Source organism: Tenrec ecaudatus, chromosome 1 (genome assembly GCF_050624435.1).
Source record: "Tenrec ecaudatus isolate mTenEca1 chromosome 1, mTenEca1.hap1, whole genome shotgun sequence".
NCBI classification, from domain to species: Eukaryota; Metazoa; Chordata; class Mammalia; order Afrosoricida; family Tenrecidae; genus Tenrec; species Tenrec ecaudatus.
This window is the reverse complement of record NC_134530.1, coordinates 196,455,938-196,482,490: the sequence shown is the minus strand read 5'-3', so window position 1 is coordinate 196,482,490 and position 26,553 is coordinate 196,455,938. Positions and strand designations below refer to the sequence as shown.

The following is a 26,553-nucleotide window of genomic DNA, read 5'->3' as shown; positions in this document are numbered from 1 at the left end:
ATCTGTGCTCCAATGTTCATCGTGACACAGTTCTCAATTTCAAGGAGTTGGAAATAACCCAAATTTCCATCAACAGATGAACGGATTAAAAAACTGGTACTACATACAATGGAGTACTATGCATCCCTAAAACGAGTGATGAATGCATGAAGCACATCACCACATGGGAAGAACTGGGGGAATTTATGCTAAACGAACTAACCCAAGCACAAAAGGACAAATACAACTTGAATCAGTTGAGGTAGGCTTAAAAATTCAAAAGAGGCACAGGGAAAAACTCCTGTACACATACATTCCTGGGGTGAGGTCTAGGTAGTATGTGAGGGGCCAGACCAAATTCAAGGATACATATGATAGCCAACTAAAAAGGAGGGGAAAGGAAAAAAAAAGACATGGATAGCAGGGGAACAGCGCACTAATCCACCCAAGGGGGGGGAGGGTGTTGTTTATATCTCCACAGGAGAGGGAGACAGGAACCAAATTTCAATCTGGTGCACCAAGACGTGAATGCAACATACTGGCATGAGCAGGGAGTCAATAGAGAGGCCTGCAGGGCTGGCCCCAATCCCAACTATGTGGATACCCCCTTTCCCCAAGAAGAATTCATTTCAGAGGACAGCACTGAAGCTACAGCTCAGGAAGAGGGGCACGTCTGATCAGAGCACACGGGAGCAAATGAAGGGGGAAGGAGAGTGAGGGGAACACATCCTGGCCCACCAAGCCCGGAGGACGATATTCCTGCTCAGAGCAGCCAATGCAAAGAGAGGACCATAGGGCTAGCTCCACCAGGAGACACAACATCCCTGACTGACCCATAGAGCCTACGGGGGATAATACTGGAGACACAGTGTGGTAATTGTGCCTGCTATGACCCCACTACAAGGAGGCAAAATGTTAAGTGCATGCAAACGAGGAGTAAGGGGAGCAAAGCAATGAATTCCCCAGAGAATACTAAAGATAGACTTTGGGCCAGGGTGTGGCACTCCATCAGACTGGACTGGAAAACAGGGAATCCAGGACAGGCAACCCCCTCAGGAACAGTAATGGGAGCAGTGATACCAGGAGGAGAAGGGGAAGGTGTGGGGAGTAATGGGGAACTGATCACAATGATCTAAATACAACCCCGCCCCCCCAGGATGAACAACAGAAAAATGGGTGAAGGGAAACAGTGGACGATGAAAGATATGAAGATAATAATAATTTATAATGTATCAAGGCTTCACGAGGGAGGGAGGGAGGGTGGGGGAAGGAGGGAAAAAATGAGGAGCTGACACCAAAGGCTCAAGTAGAAAGAAAATATTTTGAAAATGATGATGACAACATATATGCAAAAGTGCTGGACACAGTGGATGGCTGTATGGATTGTGATAAGAGCTGTGAGAGCTCCCAATAAAATCATTAAAAAAACAAAACAAACTCATCGCAATGGAGTGCACGAAGCACTGGCAGCCGGGGAGTGTTGCCTGTGGTGAGCTGCAGGCTGCAGGCTCCACCCTCTCTCTGATCTGTTCCTTCTATAGCCACTCACACCCTGCTATCCTGCAGCGGCAGTGCCTCTGCGGGGAAGTGGTTCTGGGCTCTGAGTGGTGTCAGTTTTGTTGCTGATCCGGGCATAGAGTTGGGGAAGCCTGCGGATTGGAAGGTAAGGCGAGCAGGGGGAGGGCTGGAGAGGTTGTTCTTCCATGGATTTCTTGGGCTTTGAGAGCAGAGGGACTGGGGATAGAAGGTGGAGGGGTGGGGAGGGGAGGCAGGGCCCAGGAGAGCACAGTGGCCTAGGCATTGGGCACTCTGGTCCAGAATCCTCTCTTAGAAGTCCTACTCAATCCATACGTTTCCTATTGCAGTCCTCAGAGCCCGAGGTTGCTCGGCTCCTGGGAAAAATGAAACTGAAAGCAAACCTTGACTGTTGCTAAGGCATTTTTCTCCTCTGACATTTGAGGCGGGCTTTCCTCCTCCTTACCACAGCCGGCCGCGCACAGTCTGCCCAGAGAGAGTGCTGATTTTGTGCCATTTATGAGACCTCTGAAGCTTGGAGACTGTCAGATGGGTAAGATTTGCTGGGACACAATTTGTGGGTTTTGTAGCAGATGCAATTATTTAGACTACAAGATCTCTAGCACTCAGATTGGAATGCGGGTAGTTGGACTAAGTTGAGCCCTCGGTTCTCTGTTTGTGAAGGAGCCCTGGTGGTGTGTAATGGTTACATATTGGGCTGCGGTCTGTGTGGCTGGCAGTTTGAACCCACCAGCAGCTCCGTGGGAGAAAGACTGGGCTTTCCTTAAACAGGTAGTCTCAGAAACCCACAAGGATCCCTGTGAGTCAGCATTGACTTGCCGGCAATGAGGCTTGTTGTTGTTGTTTGTTTATATGCACATGGGTGAGAACAGAATTGGTTAAAAAACGTTTTAGATTTTTATAAAGGAATGTAATAAACTCTATTATTTATTGAGGTCAAATACTTGCCACACATGGAACTATTGGGGACTTTACTCATGTGACTTGATTTATTCTGACCAAATTTAAAGGTGCAGAAAATCAACCTCTAAAGTGACGATCCAAGAGCAACAATCAGGAAGTAACAGGATGAAGCCGGAGTGTTACCTAAGCCAGAGTTAGCAGAAGGCATTGGAAGTGAGCCAATTTCCTGGTCCTAGAAGAAATGCAAATTGACACAAACCAGGAAATATCTTTCACCTACTAAGTGAGGGTGTGTTTTCCCCATCTTTTTAAAGAAGCTGTCTACTTCTAGTAAGAGAACACCTTTGGTGGCAAAGCAGTTTTTGCGCTCAGCTGCTAGCCAAAGCTGGCCGTTTGGGTCCACCTAGAGATGTCTAGGAAGAAAGGTCTGGCAACTTGCTGCTGTAAATTCACCCACTGAAACCCTCAAGGAATACAGCTCCACTCTGACATACATGGAACCCAGCTCGTTAAGCCATAGACAGAGTAAGGAATGACTGGGGCTGGCATTGAGTCCGTCCTCAAGGCTGGTTCCCAGTCCACCCTCCCATTCAACTAGCCTTCCCATTCACCTGCAGCGTGGTCTTGGAATCAGTTATGTGGCCTGAATATGGTAAGGACATATGGTATGGATTACAACTCGGTGTAAAGAAAATAAAAATCCTCACACCTGGTCTGATAGGCAATATCATGATAAATGGAGAAAAGGCTGAAGTTGCCAAGGATGCCATCTTGCTTGGCTCCACAATCAATGCTGATGGAAGCAGCAGGCCAGAGAGATCAACTAGGATGTTGTGTCGGATAAATCTGCTGCACACGTATGGAAAGCAAGGAGATCGCTTTGAGGACCACAGCGTGCCTGATCCAAGCTATGGTCGTTCCAGTGGTCTCATGTGCATGTGAAAGTTGGAAAATAAATAAGAAACACAGCAGAAAAATTGATGCCTTTGAATTATGACGTTGGTGAAGGATATTGGAAGCATGGTGAATTGCCAGCAGAAACGAACCTGCCTTGGAAAAAGTCCAACTAAAAACTTCTTAGAAGCGAAGATGGTAAAACTTGGTCTCAAGTACTTTATCCATGTTATCAGGAGAAACCAGTCCCTGGAAAAGGATATATCATGCTTGGTCAAGTAGAGGATCTGTGAAAAAAGAGAGAGGCTGTCAAGGAATTCATTGACACCCTGCCTTCAACCATGGCCCCAACACCACGGTGACTGTGAGGACGGGGCAGGACCAGGGGATGCTCTGTTGTGGATAGGGAGTCAGAAGTGACTAGATGGCACTGAAAATCCATGCTCTTCGTGTTCTGACTCATAGTGAATAAAACACGGCTCAGTCCTGTGTCATCCTCACAATTGTTCTTATGTTTAAGGCCATCTATGCAGCCACTGTGTCAATGCATCATGATGGTCTTCCCATTTTATAATGCCCTATGGCTTTACCAAGCATGCCGTCTTTCCCCAAGAATTGGTCTCTCTTGACAATATGTCCAAAGTACTTGAGACAAAAATCTCACCCGTGATTTCTGGTTGTACTTTTCCAAGGGTGTTTGGCGTTTTTGGCACTTCACCTACCTGCCAGTGTTTTGTTTCTGTCCATTAAGTTTCCCATAGCGAATCTCTTAGAAGTGACCATCCTATTCCTTCTCTGTAGTCTGTTCTTCCTCCAGAAGCTCCGCTGAAGCCTGTTCACAGTGAGTGACCCTGCTGGCACGGGACATGTCAGTGGCAAAACATCCAGCACCACATAAGCCACCACCGCATGACAAGTTGACAGACAAGTGGTGGAACAACAATTGCTATTAAAACAAAAGAAAGGTAATGTATGCATTGTGCCGCTAACCTCAAGGTCAGTGGTGTGAACCCGTCTGCCCCTCCACTGGAAAAAGAGGCACCAGTTGGCTTCCGTCAAACTTGGAAACTCTATGGGGCAGTTCTACGGGTCCTGCACTGTCACTATGAGCTAGAATTAACTTGACAGCAATGGATTTAAAAATCTTTTTCTTTTTGGTTTTGGCATAGTGCATTAGTAGACATACTTTGACAACGTTGAAAGTAAGATTAATTTCTATGATTCCAATATGATTCCATTCTAAAATGGCGAATTGTCTCTCCTGCTTCCAGGTGAAATGTTGGAAGGGTTGGACACCGCTGACCCTGCTAGTCGTCCCTGAGCTAATCCCTCCCTGAAGTTTTCTTTATCCTCACGGAGGTTTCTAATTTCTACATGCCTCTCTCATCAAGGGCAAAGCAGGTAGAGGTTCAGTTTCTCAAAGAAAAGCAAAAAGTGTATTTACCATCATGGAGACGGAGAGCCATAAGGGCCCCCAAGGGAGCCTCCTGTCATCCCAGAGTGGGAAAACCACAGTGAAGGACAATCACCAATTGATCGTGGCTGCTCGAACAGGAGACGTGGAGAAGGCCCGACAATTGCTAGAAAGGGGGGCTGATGTCAACTTCCAGGACGAATGGGGCTGGGCGCCCTTACACAACGCAGTGCAGAACAGCAAGGAGGACCTTGTGGACCTTCTGCTGCACCATGGCGCCGACCCTCTGCTCAGGAAGAACAACGGGGCCACGCCCTTCATCCTCGCTGGGATTGCGGGCAACGTGAATCTGCTCAGGCGTTTCCTCTCTGTTAAAGGATCAGACGTCAATGAGTGTGATTTCAACGGCTTCACTGCTTTCATGGAAGCTGCTGCCTATGGTAAAATCGAAGCGTTACGATTCCTGCACGAGAAAGGAGCGGACGTGAACTTGCGTCGAAACCCAAAGGAGGAACAAAAGAAGCTGGGGAAAGGAGGGGCCACGGCTCTCATGGATGCTGCGGAAAAAGGCCAGGTGGATGCCTTGACCATCCTCCTGGACGAGATGGACGCAGATGTCAACATCCGCGACAACATGGGCAGAAACGCCTTGGTCCACGCGCTCCTGCGCTCTCGCGACGGGAAGCTGAGTGCCACCACCGGTGAGGCCATCGCCCGCGTGCTGCTGGACCGCGGGGCGGACGTCAGGGTGAGGGGCGAAGGAAGGAAAACACCCCTGATCCTGGCGGTGGAAGCCAAGGACTTGGGCTTGGTGCGGCTGCTGCTGGATCAAGAGCGAATCGAAATGAACGAGACGGACAGCGAAGGGCAGACGGCTCTGCTGATGGCCGTGCGCCTCCGTCTGGGGGACATGGCCCGCTTGCTGTGTGAGCGCGGGGCCAGCGTGCACTGTGGGCCTCTGGTGATGGAGGCCCTGCGCAATCACCACAGCTCTCTGGCAGAGTTTCTGCGCCATCAGGGCGCCACCGAGGATGTCCCGGTCCCGGAGGAGGACTGGCAACCTCAGAGTCCACGCTGGAGGGCCGCCCTGGAAAAACTCCACAGGATACACCGCCCGATGATCGGCAAACTCAAGATCTTTATCGTGGACGAGTATAAAATTGCTGACACCTCTGAAGGGGGCGTCTACCTGGGTTTGTACCAGGAGCAGGAGGCCGCTGTGAAGCGGTTCCGAGAGGAGAGCCCACAGGCTGAGCAGGAGCTCCTGTGCCTGAAAGACAACCGGCGGAACAGCCGCTTGGTGACATTCTATGGGAGCGAGCGCCAAGGGGGGTGTGTGTACGTGTGCCTGGCCCTCTGTGAGCGAACCCTGCAGGAGCACTTCGCTCTGGCCATCGAGGAAACCGCTGCAGAACATGACGACCACCCGGAAGATGAGTTTGCCAGGAATGCCCTGCTGTCTGTGTTTACAGCTCTTGAAGAACTACATCAGGTGTATGCCCACCAGGATCTGCACCCACAAAACATCTTACTAGGTGAGTCCCCGGTACCCCATCCTTCCTTAGATGGTTATGGGCTTTCGGTTTACAAATGTTTCACTGCAGTTAGGAAAAGGCTAAAGGAAATTTCCACACGTAGCTTATTCCTTTTCCAGACTATAGCAGCAAGTTTTCCAGGGTGCTGTCTCTTGTCTACTGGGTTTCCATAGTCCATACGGAGGTGGATGGAGTGCCAGATTCACCTTATATTGCCCTGGGCAAAAGAGAAATAGGAAGGTGTTTCCCGTTTGGAGAATGCAGACAGCTCCAGAAGTTTGGATTCCTGGAGTAGTCTGCAAGCCAGAGAGAGACTTCTAAAGGTGGGTTCCTATGTGAAGCTCAGTGGCAAACCTGCAGTCAGAATTGGGGGTGTTGGGGGATGATTTATAATGTTCTCCATCTTAAAATGATAATGAGGTATCTAAAATAAACCAGAGACATGTAAACCATAGATATGTGAATGGATTTTGGGCTCGCACTTAAGTCTAGCTCCGATATAAGAACAATTGGTTCTTATGGCATGACCCCAGTCAATGCTTGCCTTCATGAAGAGATCAGTGAAGATATGGGTGCTACTGCAAAGTGTGCTGAAGAAACCAGACGGTGCGCGGCTATCAGAATAACATCTGAGCTCTTAAAGGCTTGTCTTCAAACAAGCAGCCATCTAAGTTAGGTGTCAACTAAGTCCACATGGAAGAAGCACATCACCCTGTGTGACCCAAGGATTGTAACTGACAAAATCCAAATCTGAGGGAGGGAATGATATCAGAGATTAAATTGCGAACACTGGGTTTGTAGACCCCTATGGATGACACTGGAAGTCCAAAATCCATTTGCATAAAGGCAGTAACTGGATTGACAATTGTCTAGGGGCATGTCAGAGAAGGGCAGCAGGCAACAGAGAGCTAACAAAATGAACCTGAGAAGAAATGTAGCCGACCTGGTGATCTGATGATCTGTTCCTGGAAAGATTATAGCCCAGGCGTGGTCTGTAGTTCAACCCACTAGTAGTTTCTTAGAAGAAAGACTGGGCTTTCTACTGTAGTTACAGCAGCGGTTCTCAACCTGTGGGCTGCGACCCCATTGGGGGTCGACCAAAATGACCCTTTCACAGGGACTGTCCAAGACCAACGGAAAACACATATTTCCGATGGTCTCAGGAAGAGAGACACGACTCCTTTATCCATCTCCAGGCGGGTCTGCCCACATGCAGATATGCTGATCTGGTGAGAAAGAAGCTATCTCAACCTTCACACTGATGTTGGCATTTTATGCATACTGTGGCAAAATGTAGCAATGTAGTTTATTGTAGTTATATTAAGACTATTACCTGTGCTACACCATGCTTCAAGACAAATTTCATTTATTTGAAACTAGAAATAAATATTTCACAATATATAATTACATATTGTGTTTGTGGTTAATCACCATGCGTTAATCATGTTCAATTTGTAACAATGGAAACACATCCTGCATATCAGATATTTACATGGTGATTCATAACACTAGCAAAATTACACCTATGAGGTAGCAATGAAAATAACTTTATGGTCGGGGTGTCACCACAACATGAGGAACTGTATGAAAGGGTCATGGCAGGAGGAAGGTGGAGAACCACTGAGTTACCATCTCAGAAACACAAAGGGGGTGGTTTTGAGTCAGTGCTGACTTGATGGAAGTGAGTTTGGAGTTTGAGTTAACCCTCTGGGGCAGGTCTACTCTGTCACATGGAGTTGTTATGAGTCAGAATTGACTCAATAGCAGCAATAAAAAGCTTTCAAAGGTTATTTTGAGATCCAAATGCAGACAGATCATCTGGTACACCATAGGTGCCCAGCCAAGGTCTGAGGTCTAAGCAGCAACAGATACCTGGCATTAGTCATACATTGAGGTTTTGGTTTGGTGGAAGAGAACAGGGGAACAGGAGGATCCAGCTACTGAGAGCAAAGAGAACAGTCTTTGAAGGCCTGGAAGAGAGAAGTGGATATAAGAATTCAACTGCTCTTGTATGCTGTCGACTTGACTCCCACTCATAGCAACCGTGTGTAACAGAGTGGAGTAGCCCCGTAGGGTCTCCTAGGCTGAAATCGCTATGGGAGCAGAATACCATGTCTTTCCTCTTGTGGAACTGCTGGTGGGTTTGAACTGCTGATTTGGGGTTAGCTGTCGAGTGCTTAACCAGTGTGCCACCAGCACTCCTTTAGAAGACAATTAGGATCTGGTGGATAGTTTGGAGATCCTTTTGCGAAGCTCTGTCCTGGTTTGTAGCTGCTTTGCTGGGGGATTGACCAAAACATGAAGATGTGTGCCGCTCTCTCAAGCGAGACTCAGCCACACACCAGATTCTTCTCAGGTCTGAACTGCTGACCCTGATGTGAGGTGTCCTATAACATCGTCTAAAAAGAGAATTGACGTGTGCATTCCCTCTTGTTCCGAATTTCTAGTGCCATCTCTTTTATTCTTAATTAGTTACCATAGCATCAGTTCCGGCCCATGGTGACCTCCTGTGGTGAAGAATAGATCTAGTCTCTATAAAGGTTTCAATGGCCGTGATCTGTCAGAATTCGATCTTTCTTTCAGATTGCTAACGTTTCAGTGAGTAGCCAAGAGCTTTCTCTCTGGCACCACCCAAGATCTTCTAAGGATTGCTCCATCGGTGGAAAGGTGGCAGATCACACCCTGGGCAACCCTTCTCTCCCAGGGGCCAGGAACATAGGATGGGGTGTCGCTCCATGCAGGGCCACTGCTTGGGACATCGAGTGGTTTGGGGGAGGGGGGGTCCCAAGAAAGATAAAGTCAAATGTCTAAACCAGAAGGCTGCTTGGCAGGGCACCTTGCTAAGTGACAAGTACTGCTTATTCCCCAAATACCCGCCCTGAAAAAGGGCAGAAATTCTGGAAATTGCTTCCATCTCCTCTCTATGTTGGGCTGGATTATCAAATGCGACTCAAAGGGCACCAGGGATTCTCAGCTGCAAAGATGGCCTTACAGTTATTGGGGCAGGGGGTGCGTGGGTGGGGTGAAGACTGCGTGAAAAAGATGCATAAAACAAAGGACTTTGCACCCAAAGAAACAGAGCTAACCAAGCTACCACAGCACACACTTACAGTAAATATAATTAACAACACCAGAGAATAAAGACAGGCTATTATACCCACAAACCCCAAACAAAGAGCACCGTGTAAGGAATAGTGAGCTTAGTATGGAAAAATATGCTTGTTTAAATACATTTTAAAACAAACTTCAATAGTTGCTTAAAAATTAAGTTCCTGAGCTAGAAGATTATCTTGAAACATCCTCTGAGGACAGCAGAAAAAACATAAGGAGATGGAAAGTATAAAAAATAAAATGTTGGTTCATGGAAGCTAGATCCAGACATTCCAACAGTCATCTATTAGGCATCCCAGAGGAAAAAGAGAGAGCACGTTGAAATAAAATGATATAAAAAAATTGTAAAAACAGAATTTTTAAGAAGTGAAGTCAGATACCAATGGAAGGAACTTGCCAGGAGCCAAGAAGGTCAATTAAGGAAAAACACATTGAGCCACATCAGAAAGGGGTCTCAAAGCAACAACGAGGAAAGCAGAACTCAAAGCAACTCGGAGTTGCTCAAGCCAGAAGCACTTGTAGGACCAAGCACCCACTTGCCCTTCCTTTACCTTGTCCTTGTTCCTGACCCCTGGCCCCGGAAGCTCTCTCATCCTCTCATCTACGCAGCCTTCTCTCTGAGGATGCACTGGCTTCCTTCAAGGAAGGGAAGATTCAAAGTAGGCGCGAAGTGGACAAGGAAGCAGCGACTTAGGACAATCGCAGAGTGGATCCCATTGTCTTTTTAAAGTACAATGGTCGTCTGTGGGGGTGAGCTCCATTGGATGGGCTGCTCTGCTACGATGGTCTTGGGTTGTTGTACATTTGCCATAGCATCTGTATACCCCTATTCTTTCCAGCTCCGTTATAAATCTGTGCTGTGCACCATAGGGACTTCATGAGTGATCTGATTTAATCTCTCCTATCCCTTTCACTCATCCCCAACCCTCTGGCACGAAAGAAATAAGAAATAGGGCTCTTAGCAGAACCCTGATGACTTCGTGTATTTAGCAGTGTTTTGAGGAGTAATGAGTAATAGAGAGATAAGCTCTAGAGATGACAGGTGGTACCTTGTTTTATAGATTTATTTAAAGTAATTGACCCATAGCATGGAGAATCAGGATTTTTCATACACCTCTGTAAACTGTCCCTTAGATTCTAAGAATGACGTTCGGTTGGCAGACTTTGACAAAAGCATCAAGCGGACTGGAGATCCACAGGAAATTGAAAAAGATTTACAGGTAATTCGTAAAATCTGGTTTACTTTTTCATGTTTCTGCTTCCTCCCTCATTTGTTTGCTACCTTATTTTCTACAGCCTACGAGAAAGTATTCCTATGTTCATCAGGAAATCTCTTTCTTGTTTCAACCATGAATTTAGGTTTTGGGATCCAGATCTAGTCCCAAAGCAGGCAGTTCAAGTGTGTCCAATCAGGGATACTTCAAAATTTATCCCAGGACCAATACAGGCTTATGTTGCTTTTTTCATTCATTTGTAAGCATAGAGATGGACGTTTAAAACAGCTTCCTAATTATAAAAGTGATGAGGACGGTGAGAGTTCAGTGGGAGAATTCTTACCCTCCTTAAGGGAGGACCAAGTTTAACTTCCGAATGTTGTACTTTCTGTGCCGCCACCACGTGTCTGTGGGTGGAAGCATTCCCTGCTGCTATGAGGCTGGAAAGGTTTTCAGACTTAGATAGAGGAGGAAGAACGTCCTGATGATCTTTTGAAAAACCAACCCATAAAAATCCCATGGATCACAGCGGTCCTGCTCCGTTGTGCACGGGGTCCCCAGAGAGTCAAAGAAGAACAGCAACAACCGTCACATTGATTGTCGATGGCTTGGGAGGTTGGACTGCTAACCACAAGGTCATCAGTTCAAACCCACCAGCAGCTCTGTGGGAGAGAGCTGAGGCTGTCTGCTCCTGTAAAGAGTACAGTCTCAGAAAGCTTTTACTAGGGATTTGGTTGGGGTTTCAAAGCTTTCTCCAGTCTTGGTCACTGCCCTCAGTCCCTTGAAGAAGATAGCACGTCACTGGATATTTTCCTGAAAGTAAAACTTTCACTGTGGAGAGGAGTTGGCTGTGCCTGAATCTGTGTGGAGTTGGCTGTCGTTTCCCCTTCTGTATTTCTTGGGATCTCCTGCTTCCTCCACTAGCTAGCTGAGCACGCCACACTAGACCCTTCTCCAAGATGAGTTACGTTTTGCCTCAGGATCCAGCAGACGGGAGGATTGCTCTTGCTACTCCCATCAGATTTGTAGCTGAGCTCTGACGGGGCCAAACACTAAGGTCCATTGAAAACATGTGGGAGGGAGGGAGTCAGTGCCCAGCTTGGCTAAAAGTTCCCCATTGCCAAGTGGTCTCCCTTCCTGGCTTTGTACTCCTTCCGCTACCGCCTTTAATTCTTGGCCCTTGTGGCTCAGTGGCTGCAGATGTCAGCTCCTTTGCTGGCTGGGTCTTGACTAGTGTGGAGTTCCTAGGCTGGTCTCTGCCTTTCCATCCCACCCTGGCCTGACTCCTGGGCCATCCCTTTATCTTCCCTCGGACAGTGATGTGGACTGGCTGCCTGGCACAGCCTAGTCACCTGCTGCCTGGCACAGCCTGGTCACCTGCTGCCTGGTACAGCCTTGCATTCCACACTTTCCCTGCTTATTTAAATTCCATCCATACGTCAAGGCCCGCCTCACATCCCACTTCTTTCCTGTAACTGTAGCCCAGGACTAACTTTTGCTCCCCAGACATAAATTGTGTGGATCCTATGCCACCTAGAAGGGAGGGTTCTCCCCAAGGCTCTTGCTGTCTTCTCTTCCTCCTAGTCTTCAGACTCCTTGAGATTCTTCTCATCATCTTTGATTTGTAGCCTGCACCACACCCTCCTAGCTCCCTTGCCCAGAGGACTCCCTCAAGCACCCGTGGTGTGACCTGTCTCCCATGCAGGCCCTGGGCCGGCTGGTCCTGTATGTGGTCAAGAAGGGAGGCGTTCGTTTTGAGGAGCTGGAGACCCAAAGCGATGAAGAGGTGCTTCAATGCTGTCCGGATGAGGAGAGTAGGGATCTCATTCGCCACCTGCTTTGCCCTGGGGAAAACCAGCAGGGGCAACTGAGGGGCCTGCTGGACCACCCCTTCTTCTGGAGTTGGAAGAGGTAAGTGGGCTTCAAGGACAAGGCGGTGGGGGCAGGGGTGGTGTTGTGGCGGGGACTTGGTACAGCTCAGCTTTCCTCTACAGTGGAGCTTTCTAGCTGTGTGCCTCCGGAGCGCTGCCTTCACATTACTACCTTTGGGTGTTCTCTTCTGAAAAAACAGGGAAACGATCCAGAGATTTTGAAAACACAGGGCTTCTAGGTTTTGTCTTTCATGACTGCGGTAAAAAAAATATAGAAGATAAAATTTTCCATGAACACTTTCAAACTTAAGATTCAGCGGCATGAGTTATTGCCCATGTTGTACAGTGGTCACCCCAGTTTCCAAGACGTTCTCCTCACCCCAGACTGAAACTCGGCAGCCATACTCTCTCCCGCCTCATGTCCCCTTCCTCCCAGCCCAGGGGAACCCCACCCTCGGCGGCACGCGCTGTCTCCAGGTGTTTGTGTAGCCTGGCCCTGTGATGGAAGGGGGAAGCCTGAAATGTGCACCCTCTTGTGCCTGACTCTCCTGCCCAGCTCTGTTTTCAAGGTTTACCCAGGCCATGGTATGCATCAGAATTTCATTGATCTTTAAAACTGAATGATATTGCATAGATCACATTTTATTTATTCATCTGTCCGTTGATGGCCACTTGGGCGGTTTCCACCGTTGGTCTCTTGGGAACAGGGCATCGATGAACATGGTGTCAGCCTTCTGACCTTGGGTTGAGACCTCACTTTTGATTCTTGTGGTCGAGGAGGGCAGTTGCTGGGCTCTGGAGGTAGCTTTTGAGGAACCAGTCTTTTCCACAATGGCTGTACCGTTTGACAATGCCTGCCAGAATGGATGGCACTTCCAACTTCTCCATCTGCTCCTCAACAAATGACTTCCCATTTGTCTCCTAAGAGCCATTCTTGTGGGTGTGAAGTGGTATCTCATCATGGTTTTAATCACACTTGACTTAGGACTAATGCCGTTGAGCACGTTTTTCATGTGCTTACTGGCCACTGGGGAGAAAGATGAGGCTTTCTTCTCCGGTAAAAAGTCACAGTCTCTCCAAGGCCAAGGGTGCCGACAGCCCCTGAAAGCTGGAAGAAGCCAAGAGAGGATTCTCCGCTACACCATCCAGAGGGACTGCAGCCCTGGCTTCGACTCCCTGCCCCCAAACTGACAGAATTGTATGTGTTGTTTTAGGCCACCATGTTTGTGGCGGCAATAAGAAAGCAATACACCAAGTGAAATCAGAATACATGTTCTTAAGAATGAAGAAAAACAAAAAGTTCAGTCTCAGATACCCAAGGGCCAGTTCTGCCCTGTCTTATAGGTAGCTATGAGTTGGAATCGACTAGAGGGCAGTGAGTTTTTAAAATTATTGGCCATTTGTTTATATTCTTTGGAGAAATATCTACTCAAGCCTTTGCCTTATTTTCAGGGGCCAGAGGAGTGGTTTTATTACTGACTTTATTAAAAATAAAAGCAGGGCAGTTTCTCTTTCTGGAGAAGAGGAGGTGACCATGATCAATCTGTCATCCTTAGACGCTACAGGACGCTCCGTGATGTGGGAAATATATCGGACATCAAAGTGCAAAATATGGAAAGCCACATCCTCCGGCTACTGGAGCCAGGGCCATCTGAACAGTCGACAAGTTTTGCTAACTGGACTGCTGAGGTATGAAAACTTCCTGTGGTCTGGGGGTTATTCCAGAAATGAGAACCTCTTAAACAGGCTCATCACATCTTCCAACAAGTGGCTCTAAGTGTTTATGTTCATTTTCCCCCCAACTTGTCTACTTCTTAGACTGGGCACTTAGTGATATTCCTTCCCTCCTTCCCATCTCCAGGCCCCCTTTGTTCTTTTTTTGGTAATTTGTTGTTAGGGGTTGTTGAGTTCTAACAACCTTAATGTTAAACAGAAACAAACACTGCTGGTCTGGCATCATTCTCATGATTGTTGTTGTCGGGTGTTTTTTAATCATTTTATTGGGGCTCTTGCAACTCACCCAAATCCATCCATCCATTCCTTGCGTCAAGCACATTTATTGCAACATTTGTTGCACATTTGTACATTTGCACATCATTCTCAAAACATTCAGTTTCCACTTCAGTCCTTGGTATCAGCTCATTTTTTTCTCCTCCTTCCCCATTCCCCCTCCCTCATGAACCCTTGATAATTCATAAATTATTATTATGTTATCATATCTTACACTGCCCAAATTCTCCCTTCGTCCACTTTTCTGCTGTCCATCCCCCAGGAGGAAGTTATATGTGGATCCTTGTAATCAGTTCCCCCTTTCCATCCCACCCTACCTCCACCCTCCCAGTATCGCCACTCTTACCACTGGTCCTGAAGGGATCATCTGTCCTGGATTCCCTGTGTTTCCAGTTCCTATCTGTACCAGTGTACATCCTCTGGTCTAGCCAGATTTGTAAGGTAGAATTGGGATCATGATAGTTGGGGGGAGGAAGCATTTAAGAACTAGAGGAAAGTTGTATGTTTCATCATTGCTACACTGCACCCTGACTGGCTCATCTCCTCCCCACAACCCTTCTGTAAGGGGATGTCCCTTTGCCTACAGATGGGTTTTGGGTCCCTACTCCGCACTCCCCCACATTCCCAATGATTTGATTTTTTGTTCTTTGATGCCTGATACCTGATCCTATTGATACCTCATGATCACACAGGCTGGTGTACTTCTTCCATGTGGGCTTTGTTGCTTCTGAGCTAGATGGCTGCTTGTTTACCTTCAAGCCTTAAGACCCCAGACGCTAATATAGCTGGGCACCATCAGATTTCTTGACCACATTTGCTTATGCACCCACGTTGTCTTCAGCCTTCATGTTGGGAAGGTGAGCATCATGGAATGCTGGTTTAATAGAAAAAAAGTATTCTTGCATTGAGGGAGTACTTGAGTCGAGGCCCAATGTCCATCTGCTACCTTAATACTATACCTATAAATGTATGCACATAGATATATTTCCCCAACCTCATATATAAATATATTTACATATGTACATGTCTGTATTTAGACCTCTATAAATGCCCTTTGCCTCCTAGTTCTTTCTTCTATTTCCTTTGACTTTCCTCTTGTCCCACTATCATGCTCAGCCTTCTTTTGGGTTTCAGTAATTCCTCTCAGTTACATTGTCCTTGATCAAGCCCTACCAAGCCTCCTACACCCTCCTCACCACCGACTTTGGATAACTTCTTGTTCCCTTGTCCCTGGGTTTGTTAACATCACTTCTTTTCCCCCCTCTTTCCCCTCTCCCATGTCCCCTGGAACTGTTGGTCCCATTTTTTTCTCCTACAGATTGTTCATCCACCCTATCTTATTTAGACAGACCTGCGGAGGTAATAACATGCACAAAAACAAGACAGAGTAAAACAAAGCAAAAAAAGAAAACAACAACAAAACCAACGACAAAAAGAAAGAAAAACCTGTAGATAGTTCAAGGACAGTTTGACTAGAGTGTTTTCCAGTCAAGTCTGATGGGGTGCCATGCCCTGGCCCCAGAGTCTATTTTTGGTATTTCCTGGGGACTTTGTTGCTCTGTTCCCCTGCTGTTCTGTTGCACACCCTTAGTGTTTTGCCTTGGTGTGGCGGGGTCTGATCAGGCACAATTCCCACAATGAGTCTCCAGTGTTGTCCCTTGTAGGGCTATGGGTCAATGAGGGATGTCATGTCTCATAGTGGGGCTGGCCATATTGTCCTCTCTGTGCATTGGCTGCTCTGAGTGGGGAATATCGTCCTCAGGGCTTGGTGGGCCAGGATGTGTTCCACTCTCTCTTCCTCCCCCTTCATTTGCTCCTGTGTGCTCTGATCAGACATGTCCCTCTCCCTGAGCTGTAGCTTCAGTGCTGTCCTCTTAAATAAATTTTCCTCAGGGGAAGGGCAGGTCATTGGTATTGGACCTCCTTGTTCTGTTGGATTTTTGTTCCCCTCATGTCTAGGTCTCCCAGGGCCACTTCTTTCCGAAACCAGAGCATGATAGCTAGAGCTCACATGTATGCGGTGCTTACTGAGTGCCAGTCATTGTGCTAAGGCCTTACTCATGTTGCCATGTCCCCTGAGTGAATCCTTAAACGAGCCTTGGAAGCAATTGTCACCATTTTTCAGATGGGCAAACGGAGGCACAGTTAACTCTGTTTTCCAAGGGCACCGAGCCAGCAGGGGTGCAGCAGAATGGGAAGTGAGGCAGTCTGGCTACAGAGACCCTGTGCTTAAGTCACTGCCCTGCGCGCCACAAAGCCAAGCTAGCCTCACGCCCGCCAACTCCTTTAAATACTGAGGAGATTTAGGCAAAAAGAGCCCTGACTCAACCCAGGTGGACAGCCTGAGTGTGGCTGGAAATGGAACCTGATTCTTTTGTGTCCCAAGCCAGTGGTTCTTTTCCCTAAACCCCAATGATTCTTATTGAATTTTGATCTACTTCCAGACTTATCTTTTAATTCTTTGTTAGACTTTATTGTTGTTGTTGTTTGGTGATTTTAGTGACTTACTCATTTGTACAGTCACATAATGAACTTTAGGCAGCACCAGGCCAAGTTCTCCTTGTGCGTTCTTGCCTTCGACTGTCCCAGGCCTGCAGTGCACACAGGGCATGCCTGGGCATTCCTAGAACCATCTGCTCTGGCCACCAACTACCATTCCTTGGGTGAATGTGGCTGCATGGAGCCTGCATCCTGTTTTCTTACTCCAAACACCTTGTAAATATGGGAGCTCAGAGGGATAAGCATTCACTGGAGTGTATCCCTGGGTGCTGCAAAGAGCGTACACATTTGGCTGTTGACCAGAAGGTGAAGGGTTCGAGTCCACCTGGAGTCACCTTAGAAGAAAGGCCTGTGATCTGAAAAATCAGCTACGGAAACTGGAGCATCGTTCTACTCTGACCCACCTGGGTCTCAATGAGTCAGAATGGACACAATGGTAACTGGTTATGAATTTGAAAGAAGTGGCCCTGGGAGACCCTAGAGGTGAGGAGAGACAAGGCACTTCTTAAAAACAGAACAGACTGGCAACCCCCTCAAAGCACTCCCTTTGGCAATGGCACTCAGGCCTGGCTTCAGTGTGGTCAGCTCTGTTTAAGGGTGGCATAGAGTTCTGTGTGAATTTGAGAGGGTGGGCACAATACAAATAGCCTGTAGTTCAACTGGCTAGGCACTTGACTACTAACTGAAAGGCTGGTGGTTTGAATCCACCTAGAGATGCTGCAGAAGAAAGGCCTGGAGATCTAATGATCCCAGCCTTAGAAACCTTATGAACAATTCCACTCTGCGCACAGTGGGTTGCCGAGAATTGGAATCAGCCTAGTGAGAACTGGATTGAATTGCAGGGTGAGCAATCCCCATGCTCTTCTAAAAGCAATTCATTCAGAAAACAGCGACACGGATTTTAAGTTACCTAAAATCCCAACTCCTAGCAGAACTACAGTCAGCATTTTGAGAAGTAGTATTTAGTTCCATTCAGTTTGCTCTGTTAATTCATGGCGATCGTGTCACACATACAAATCGGCATTTCTGTCTGCTCACTTTTGCATTCCATGAGTGTTTATTTTGTTGCATCCGTGTTTTGTGTAATTTTTTTAGATTGACCCAGATGTTATGAGAAAAATGAATGAGTTCTATGAAAGAAGAGAAAAGAACAATGTAAAACGCAGATGGAGAAAAAAGGTCCTCGTCTACCAGAACACCGTGGGCGACCTGCTGAGGTTCATCCGGAATCTCGGGGAGCACATCGACGAGAAGAAGAATAGAGAGTAAGTCGGATTTGTGCCCTGGCGCCCGGGCCGTGTCGTGGCTGTGCACTGGGCTTCGAGCCTCCTGGGCGGCCGGTTACAACCCCCACCAGCAGCTCCCTGGGAGAAAGACAGCTTTCCACTCCCGTCGACAGTTAGGCTCGGAACCCCCAGGGAGTTGCTATGAGCCAGCACTGGTCGGATGACAGGGAGTGAGTGTTTTCACCCCTATAAACCATGTACGGAATGAGAACAGTTTCGATCTAGAATTCCAAATTTATACCTGCTGTTTGAGGGAAAGTGTTTTGGTTTTTAAAAATCAATTTTGATGAGAGAAAAGTAATCACCCCCTTTTGTTTTGAAGAGGACTCTATCACCAGGGCCTGGCGATTAGTGATGGACATGAAGAACAGGCTACATAATCTTCCTTTCCAGCTTTCGCTGAGCCCACTTGGATAGCAGGTGTTTGAAAAAAACACAAGCAAACTGGGCAGCTGAGTAAAGAGGACCAAAGTCTAAAGATAGACACCCCCCCGACCCCGCCCCCTCAACCCCCAGGTTAGTGAAGTCAATGTCTGGCTGCTCCAAGTGTTAGCTACTGAGTGTGTGCGAGTAAATGGCCAGGCTTCTCTTCCAAGGCAGCTCAGAGTGGACGCAGACCCTCACCCCTTCGTGGTACCACCCATAGCACCTCAAACATATTCCACCCAAACCAGACCTGTCCTATGGAGTGGATTCTCACTCTGGGGAGCCCCTGTGAGCGAGCAGGACTGATTGCCCTCGTGAGTTCCGGGGACCATCTTGATTGAACCGGATCACCAGGACTTTCTCCCAAAGGGCCTCGGGTTGATTGGAACCACCAGCCTGTCGGGGAGTAGGCCAGCGCAAATTCGTCTCCCCTCCCCGGGGCCTGGAGCTCTCTTAGGAGACACCTAGGAATGCTCTTCTCTGAGGATCAATGGAGGAATCTTTTGAAACAGCAAAGGAATTCGTGGTGGATTGAGGGTGCTTCCTAAAAATACGAGTTATCAATCCTAATCCCTGGACCAGTGGTCCTAATCCTATTAGGGAATGGGCTTTCTGGTTATGTTAACAAGACAGTGCAGCATCAATCTCTTTTGAGTTCTAAGAGAGGTTAAGAATACGCAAGTCACCTGAAGATTTCTGAGGCACCAAAACTCAAGACCCAAGGACCTTCCTCCAGAGGCAGCAGAGAAAGAGCACCTTCCCCTTTTATTCTGAGAGGGGCCACTGATAACCTCATTCTCACCCCTAACGTGAGGGAGGGCAGAAGCGGCTTCTCCTTGCTGAGGCAGGTGACACGAGCCTGCGTGATGATTTCCGGGGTCTTAAGTGGCCTACAAGGAGCCTTGACAGTGTAGTGGTTACCCATCGGGCTGACAACTGCAAGGTCAGCAGCTGAAAACCACCAGCAGCTCTTCGGGAGACAGACGGCAATGCTACTCCTGTAAGGAGTGACGGTGTGGGAAACCCACAGAGTGGATGGGCATCGCAGTTGACTCCGTGGCAGTGAGGTGGGGTTGGGTTTGGGTACATGGTCCCCACCCCTATCATGGTGCTGGGGCCCGGAATTCAGATTTCTCACTTCCTAAATGGAGAAAATAAATGTGTCGTGAAAGAGAAGGGAAGGTGGATGGAGGGAGGGAGGGAGGGAGGGAGGGAAGGAAGGAAGGAAGGAAGGAAGGAAGGAAGGAAGGAAGGAAGGAAGGAAGGAAGGAAGGAAGGAAAAAAGGGAGAGCTGGCAGCCAATGTATAAGGAAACAAAACAAAAGCTCCTGTTTCCAGAGCTCGTTTCCTTTCCAGGCTGCCTTCGAGCCATGGAGGCGTGATAGACCGAGGGTGAGGAAGACTGAGTGGCCCACAGCACTGTTGCCTGAGTGTCAGGACCCGGCTCTTGCTGTGTCAGCTGCCCACGTCCTTTTCCTTTCTGCTGTAGATGTTGAGCGAAGCTCAGAGGCCATTGCTATGAAGAAGGGGGTGTGGAGGTTGGAGAAGAGTTTGGGGCAATCATGCCAAACCATGTATGTTTCCTTCTAGTATGAAGTCGATCATTGGAGAGCCTTCCCGGTATTTTCAGAAGACATTTCCCGACCTGATGATCTATGTCTACACAAAGCTACACAACACAGAATACAAAACATACTTTTCCCAGACCCAGGATCCTCACAAGTACAACGGAGTGGACGACGGCGAGCAGGGGAGGGGCCCTGAGTGCTGATTAAGCCTTTCCAGTTCTGGGATGAAGTCGCTGGCTCACTGGGTGTCCTCTGCAGGCTGCGATGCCCTGGGCCTCCACTATCCAGCCAGGTGGTCGGATCACTGAGAGGCAGGAGTTGGATAGGCGATGCATCAGTTCTTGGCATGGTGGCGCCTGACAATCCACACATACTCATAATAACACCAGTTTATAACCCAGGCACCCTAGGCCACTTCAGTAGGGAGAACCCATCGGGGGAGTGCCTAGGTCCTTGGTGCTGCCCGTGTTTGCTAGATGATCCCTTTGAACTCTTCCAACCACCCTGCGAGAGAGGGTTTAGTATCCCCCCTTAAGAGCTGAGGAAGCGGAGGCTCAGTCTGAACAGCTCGACCAAGACCAGACAACGTTTCTCAAGCACAAATGAATGGCTGTGGTACTATCGTTGTCTCTCAACTGGGCGCCTGTGGACTAAACGACTGGCCTAGGGCTTTTCTGGATGAGACTCAAAAGGACTAAGTCAGACGATCTCCAGGAGGTTTATCCATCCCCCAGCACCCCTGTCCATTCAACACCTTGTCTAAGGAGCTCAATACTAACTGTACGGATCCCATTCCTTCTGGAATTGCCCACACTGGCTTTCCATGACCTTAAGGCAGAAGTTTCAACTGAGGGAAGGGCTGTTTGCCCCCACCTCCTCTGAGCGGTTAGCGATGCCTGGAGACCTGTTGGGTTGTCAGACTGGGGTAGGTAGGGATGCTCCTGGAATGCAGTAAGCAGTGACTGGGATGCCGGTAAATGTTCTAGAAAGCACACAGCAGCTTCCAGGAACAAAGCATTCTCTGCTCAACATGCCCACAGAGCTAAGGGTGAGGAATTCTGCCTTAAGGGGCTGGAAAGCTTCCTAACAGACTGGGACCTCAGACTGGAGCGTGTGGACCACCCCAGAGCAGCGCACGCTCCACTGGCTGTAGCATCGGTACTGAGGCAGACCCAGGAAGTCGTCTGCCATTCTCTCCTGCCGGTCCCAGTCTGGGAGTTCCTTCTGGATCCCTGGCATCCAGAGCCAAGGCCAAATACACACTGTGCACCTTACAGCTTCTTTTTCTCCACTGGCGTCTAAATGCCTTAGGACCTATCTTTGGTTTGGTCTTTACATCTTCACTACTGGTCATATGGGTTTGCCACATGATGCTGCTGTTGACAGATGTCATCGAGTCCCTTCCGACCTCTATAGTGAGCCCATGTGCAACAGAACAAATCCCTGCCACCGGTGCAGTGCTGTCCTCACCATCGTTCTCATGTTCTCATGTTCTCATGTTCTCATCGTTCTCATGTTCTCATGGTCTCATGTTCTCATGGTCTCATGTTCTCATGAGCCCACTGTCGCAGTCACGGTGGCCATCCATTTTGGCAAGAACTTTCCTCTGTTTCACACTCCACTTGACTCGATCCTGCTGAGTAATTGATCGTGATAATGCTCAGTAAGTTTACTGAATGACGAAGGAGTCATCTTGGTACATAAATAATAGTGTGCCTACATTTTAATGGTGTTCTATTAAAATTTTAGAACTTCAATTGGCATATTTTATTCCTGTTAGTTCACAAAACTACTCTGCACCTTGCAGATGAGGAGATGAAGGTTGAAGACAGGTTGACTTACTCGATGACATAGCTCGACAGGGCTACGGTCCTGACGTGAACCAATTTTGTGGAGCTGACTGTGCTATTCTCTCCACTTCTCCTCCTGGGAGGGGTGAGATGGAGCTTTGTAGCAGGCCTGGTGATTTAGTTCCTGGGCTTGTAGTTACCCAGAGGAGAGGGGAGGCTGCCAAACAAACAGCCTGTGAGATGATGGTAGTACAAATAATCCTCTGACCACTAGCGATTTAACTTTTACTTACACATTATTCCTTCATTAGATCAGTTTGTGTGTGTGCATGTGTGTGTGAATAAATAATAAAGCCATTGGGATTCTACTGTGTCCAGTGCCTAGTGCGTTTACACACCTACCAATATCCATGAAACTTTTATGAGAGGTAACCCAAGTTAGACACGATGGAGGAATGCTCAAGTCCACACAGACAATACGTAGAAGACGTAGTGCATGGTTCGACTCTCACACACATCACGGTGCCAGGGTGCCAAGAAGCAAGTCCAAGGCTGAGTCCAAAGGGTGTGATCTTTCTGGAGTGCCACCGATGGCGAGTTCAGGCAGGCTGGACTGGTCACTGTGTATCAAGGCCTTCATTCATTCCTCTCCAGGGCAACATTGGAGGTCAAGGCTGCAGGTGATTCTCCCAGTGTCTGATCCAATGGTCATTTCTGTCGTAATCAACTCCCCGGCCACATTTGGTTCAGCTGACTAGTCTCTGAAGAGCACTTGAAGTCCTATCTTATTGGATTTCCTCAACAGCACCCTCACCGGCTTTCCCTCCTTGGTTGCTCCTTTTCAGGGTCCTTGAGTGGCTTGTTTTGTGTTCAGCCACTTCACCTTGGGTCCCCAGACTTAAGCCTCAAGCAATCCTCTTTTTTCCCCTTTACCTGCAGCTGAATCCCATGACAACCATCACCATACACAGGCCGACACTGTCCAGGCTTGGATGTTTAGCTTCCTCTCACTATCCACCTCTTTGTCTCGAGACTACCCGTCTCCTTTGGTTCCCTCTTCCTCTTTCTCAGTCTGCGCCACCTTCATCCACATGGAAACGTAGCCCCCTGGGGTGGGCAAGTCATCACAGGATGACTACGCAGAGGTCTCCCGATTACTCGTCGTGAGGATTGCGTGTTGAAGTCAGACACATACTGAGGGTATCTTGTACTGAGGGCACATTGAGAACCAGTGGTGTCACCCCAGAGACAATGCTTGCCATCATGGTGGACTGACCGCAGGCCCAGCTCCTGGAGCTCACCTCCCTGCCGTCGAGTCCGTGCGGACTCAGGGCCACCCTGTAGGGCCGAGGAGAACTGCCTCTGGGTTTTACGGGAAACATGGGGGTTGGAGAGAGATGGTGAATGCCTGAGACTATGGTCGTTAGTCACCCATCAGGTCTGGAATCGAACTCACCCATACGGTGAAAGAGGCAACCATGGAAGATCTGAAGGGCAACATTTACCCAATGACAAAGCTCAAAAGTTTTAAAAAAAGTAGGGACAGAAATAGGAAACCCAGGGAGAAAGCAGAATACGTGATAACACAATGTGGGGATTGCAATAGACAAGTTGCAACAAAATGTGTGTGAATTATTGAATCTAAGACTGATGATCTGGTCTGTATATCTTAATCTAATTCACAAAAGGCTGTTTTTTGGTTTTGATGTTTTAATGGACTTTGTTTTACTGTAGTCAAGGGCTTCTAAAATGCAGTGCTCCTCATCTACTCCCTGTTACTGAACTGTGGGTAGATTCAGGGCGTAGAGACAAAAGAATTTGCTGACAGATGAGGTGGGACATGAGAGATAAAGCAACTTTAGAGGAAAAAGCAGAAATTTAGCTTTGGACACGCCAAAAGAGATTCCTGTTAGGCACAGCTTCCCAAACTTATTTGACCTGGCCCTTTCCTGAAACAACAGCGACAAATTACGCAGTGCCCTCTGGCAATGGGAAACGTTTGTATGACAGCCCATTATCCAAGACAAAGTGTAGGCATCTGCTTTTGCAGACCCCCTCGATCGTTTCGGTGTTCCCTCTAGGGGAGGTTTTGTCTGTCTGTCCACTTTGGGAGACAGTTGCTTAGATGGCATGATCCAGGGGAGTCATTACAAATGAAATGCATAAAGATCAATGTTCTAGGGGCTAGTGAGACTGGCATTGATTGGCAATTTTGAATCAGGAGATATTCTTGAATCCCAGACCATTCTTTCTGTGTTGGTTTGCAGATTGACACTCGGGATTTTGAGAGGATGAATTGACGTTGGCACGATAAGAATGCCATCTTTGCTCTCAGTCCATTTGTCTGGAATATTAGGGAGAATTTCAAAGAAAAGATCAAGGCATATATGGTTGCTTTATAGTCATATATAGGTCTGTCTAACCAAATTACTTCTCCATCCAACTTCCCAAGTTATCTGGGCTTAGCCATTCAAGGGGGCACCTCCCCAGCTACAAGGAAATATCTTCCCAGACCACCTCTTGGACCTGGGCTTTGTGTGAGCATAACCCACAGTGATGGACGTAGCTCTCTTAGCGTCTAGCTTTCCCATGGCATGGCATCCACTTGGCTTTCCCTCCTTCCCAAATCCCCCAACCCAGTGTGCTGCTTCCCTTCATTAAGTTCAAGTCCTCGTAGGGAAGTGGGCAGGGTGAATGGGAGATCATAGCCTTTGCCTGACCTCTGAGAGCCAGCCCTTGGGAGTTTGCCCTGATCTGTTTGTCAGACCCTGGACAAAGCCTTCAGGTGGTATAGTTCATACTTAGTTTTGTAAGGACTTGGAGTTAATTATTGCCACACAGCAATTGTTAAGAGGATTCGATGAGATACTAACGATAGCATTTGTTGGGCACTTACTTTGTACCAGGCTTGGTGCAAAGCACTTTGTGTGTGCTGTGTAGTTCACACTTCACAATTGTATGGTTCTTCCTCTCTGGTGTAACAGAGGAAAAAGGCTCAGAGAGGGTAGCATCTCACCCAAGATCACAGAGCTGGTGTGAAGGAGAAACATAGGATACTAGAAAGTCTATAAAATAGTCTAAGGAAATGATGTTTAAGCTGAGACACAAAAAGCCAATAAAAATGATCAGGATAAAGAAAGATGGTGGCTGGGGAAATCTTGTTCCCAGATAGAGGGTACAGCATGGGCTAAGGCCCAGGCGCAGAAAACAGCAGAGCATATTGGGAACTGAGAGAAGCCTGGTGTGGCTACAGTGGAAAATGGAAACCAAGAGAGTGTAGTCAGCAGGGGCCATATCATGTAGGCATCATTGAGAACTTGAGTCTGCATTGCAAGGGGAGCTGGGAAGTCATGTAAATCTAAAAACTGACGATCATAATTCAGACTCTCGTTTGGTTTCCACTCTACCCACTGGCTAAGCAGCAGCGGTGCCCACTATGGAATGGGTTAGCCAATGAAGCATCGAATTTGCTGGCTTCATTTGGGCAAATGCTGGAAGATGATTCTTTCAGGTTCCTTGCAAAGGAGGTATTATAGTGCATTGGAAGTCGGAAGTGACCTTTACAGATCTGTGCATTCTAAATGTCCATTGTTTTAAGATGTGGAGTACCACACATTCCTTCTTTCCTCTGGGGTCCCGATCAAGGAAAAGTCATACAAAGCTTAAATCGGAAGCAATGCTTTGTTCTCATTCATTTGGGCAGGTACATGATAATCTCTAATTCAGAGTTTTGGAGGTGATTGTGTTGGAAAACATACCTCAGGCTCTATGGAGAGGAGAGGCAAAGTTTATAGATGATAAAATAACCCGGTCCAACTAGATCAGCGGTCTCAACCCGTGGGTCGTGACCCCTTTGGGGGTCAAACGACCTTTTCACAGGGGTCACCCAATTCATAAGAGTAGCAACATTATAGTGATGAAGTAGCCATGAAAATAATTTTATGGTTGGGGAGAGCACCACAACATGAGGAGCTGTATTAAAGGGTTGCGGCATTAGGAAGGTTGAGAACCACTGAACTAGACCCAGCTAAGAAGGCAAAACATGTTGGATTAGAAGGAGGTGGAGCAGCAAACAATGGATAAGCTCCTCAGGGAGGGAGCTACATGCAATTTGATATGAAGTTGAAATATTTGGACCATATGTAGACACTGTGCCCCCCATCCTAATGGCCTGATTCTTGAGATTCTATTTTCAAACAAGATCTTGCTCACAGGCTCCAGGGATTATTAGATAACTGAGATCAGATCAGAATAGAGCAATAGTTCAGCATGAGTGGTATCTTTATACAAGATGAAGGATGCCCAGAGCTACAGAGAGGGAAGGCAGTCATGTGACATTAGTGTTATGCTGATTTTTTTTAAGTCAAGGAAGAATTAGGGCTACTGGAATCTGGAAGAGAAAAAATGGATCTCCCTCTTTGGATTAATATTGTCCTGATAACACCCTGAATTTGCACAACACTCCCCCCCTCCCCACCCCCAATCACGTGGCTTTTTAGAGAAAATGCATTCAGAAC

At 47.7% G+C, this 26,553-nt stretch overlaps 1 protein-coding gene across 2 annotated transcripts; it reads left to right on the top strand.

Annotated features, from left to right (window-relative positions):
* The first annotated feature begins 1,513 nt into the window (after positions 1 to 1,513).
* On the top strand, positions 1,514 to 22,409 carry RNASEL (ribonuclease L). 2 transcript variants are annotated; one of them, XM_075528151.1, is made up of 8 exons: positions 1,514 to 1,642; positions 4,114 to 4,277; positions 4,584 to 6,261; positions 10,507 to 10,592; positions 12,292 to 12,497; positions 14,014 to 14,146; positions 18,062 to 18,231; positions 20,269 to 22,409. In XM_075528151.1, exons 3-8 carry the CDS (start codon positions 4,761 to 4,763, stop codon positions 20,447 to 20,449), a joined length of 2,277 nt encoding a protein of 758 aa, XP_075384266.1. In that variant the 5' UTR covers positions 1,514 to 1,642; positions 4,114 to 4,277; positions 4,584 to 4,760; the 3' UTR covers positions 20,450 to 22,409. The 2 variants fall into 2 exon arrangements, with proteins under 2 accessions (XP_075384266.1, XP_075384259.1); XM_075528144.1 differs by lacking the exon at positions 1,514 to 1,642 and adding an exon at positions 1,735 to 2,047.
* Positions 22,410 to 26,553: the final 4,144 nt, after the last annotated feature.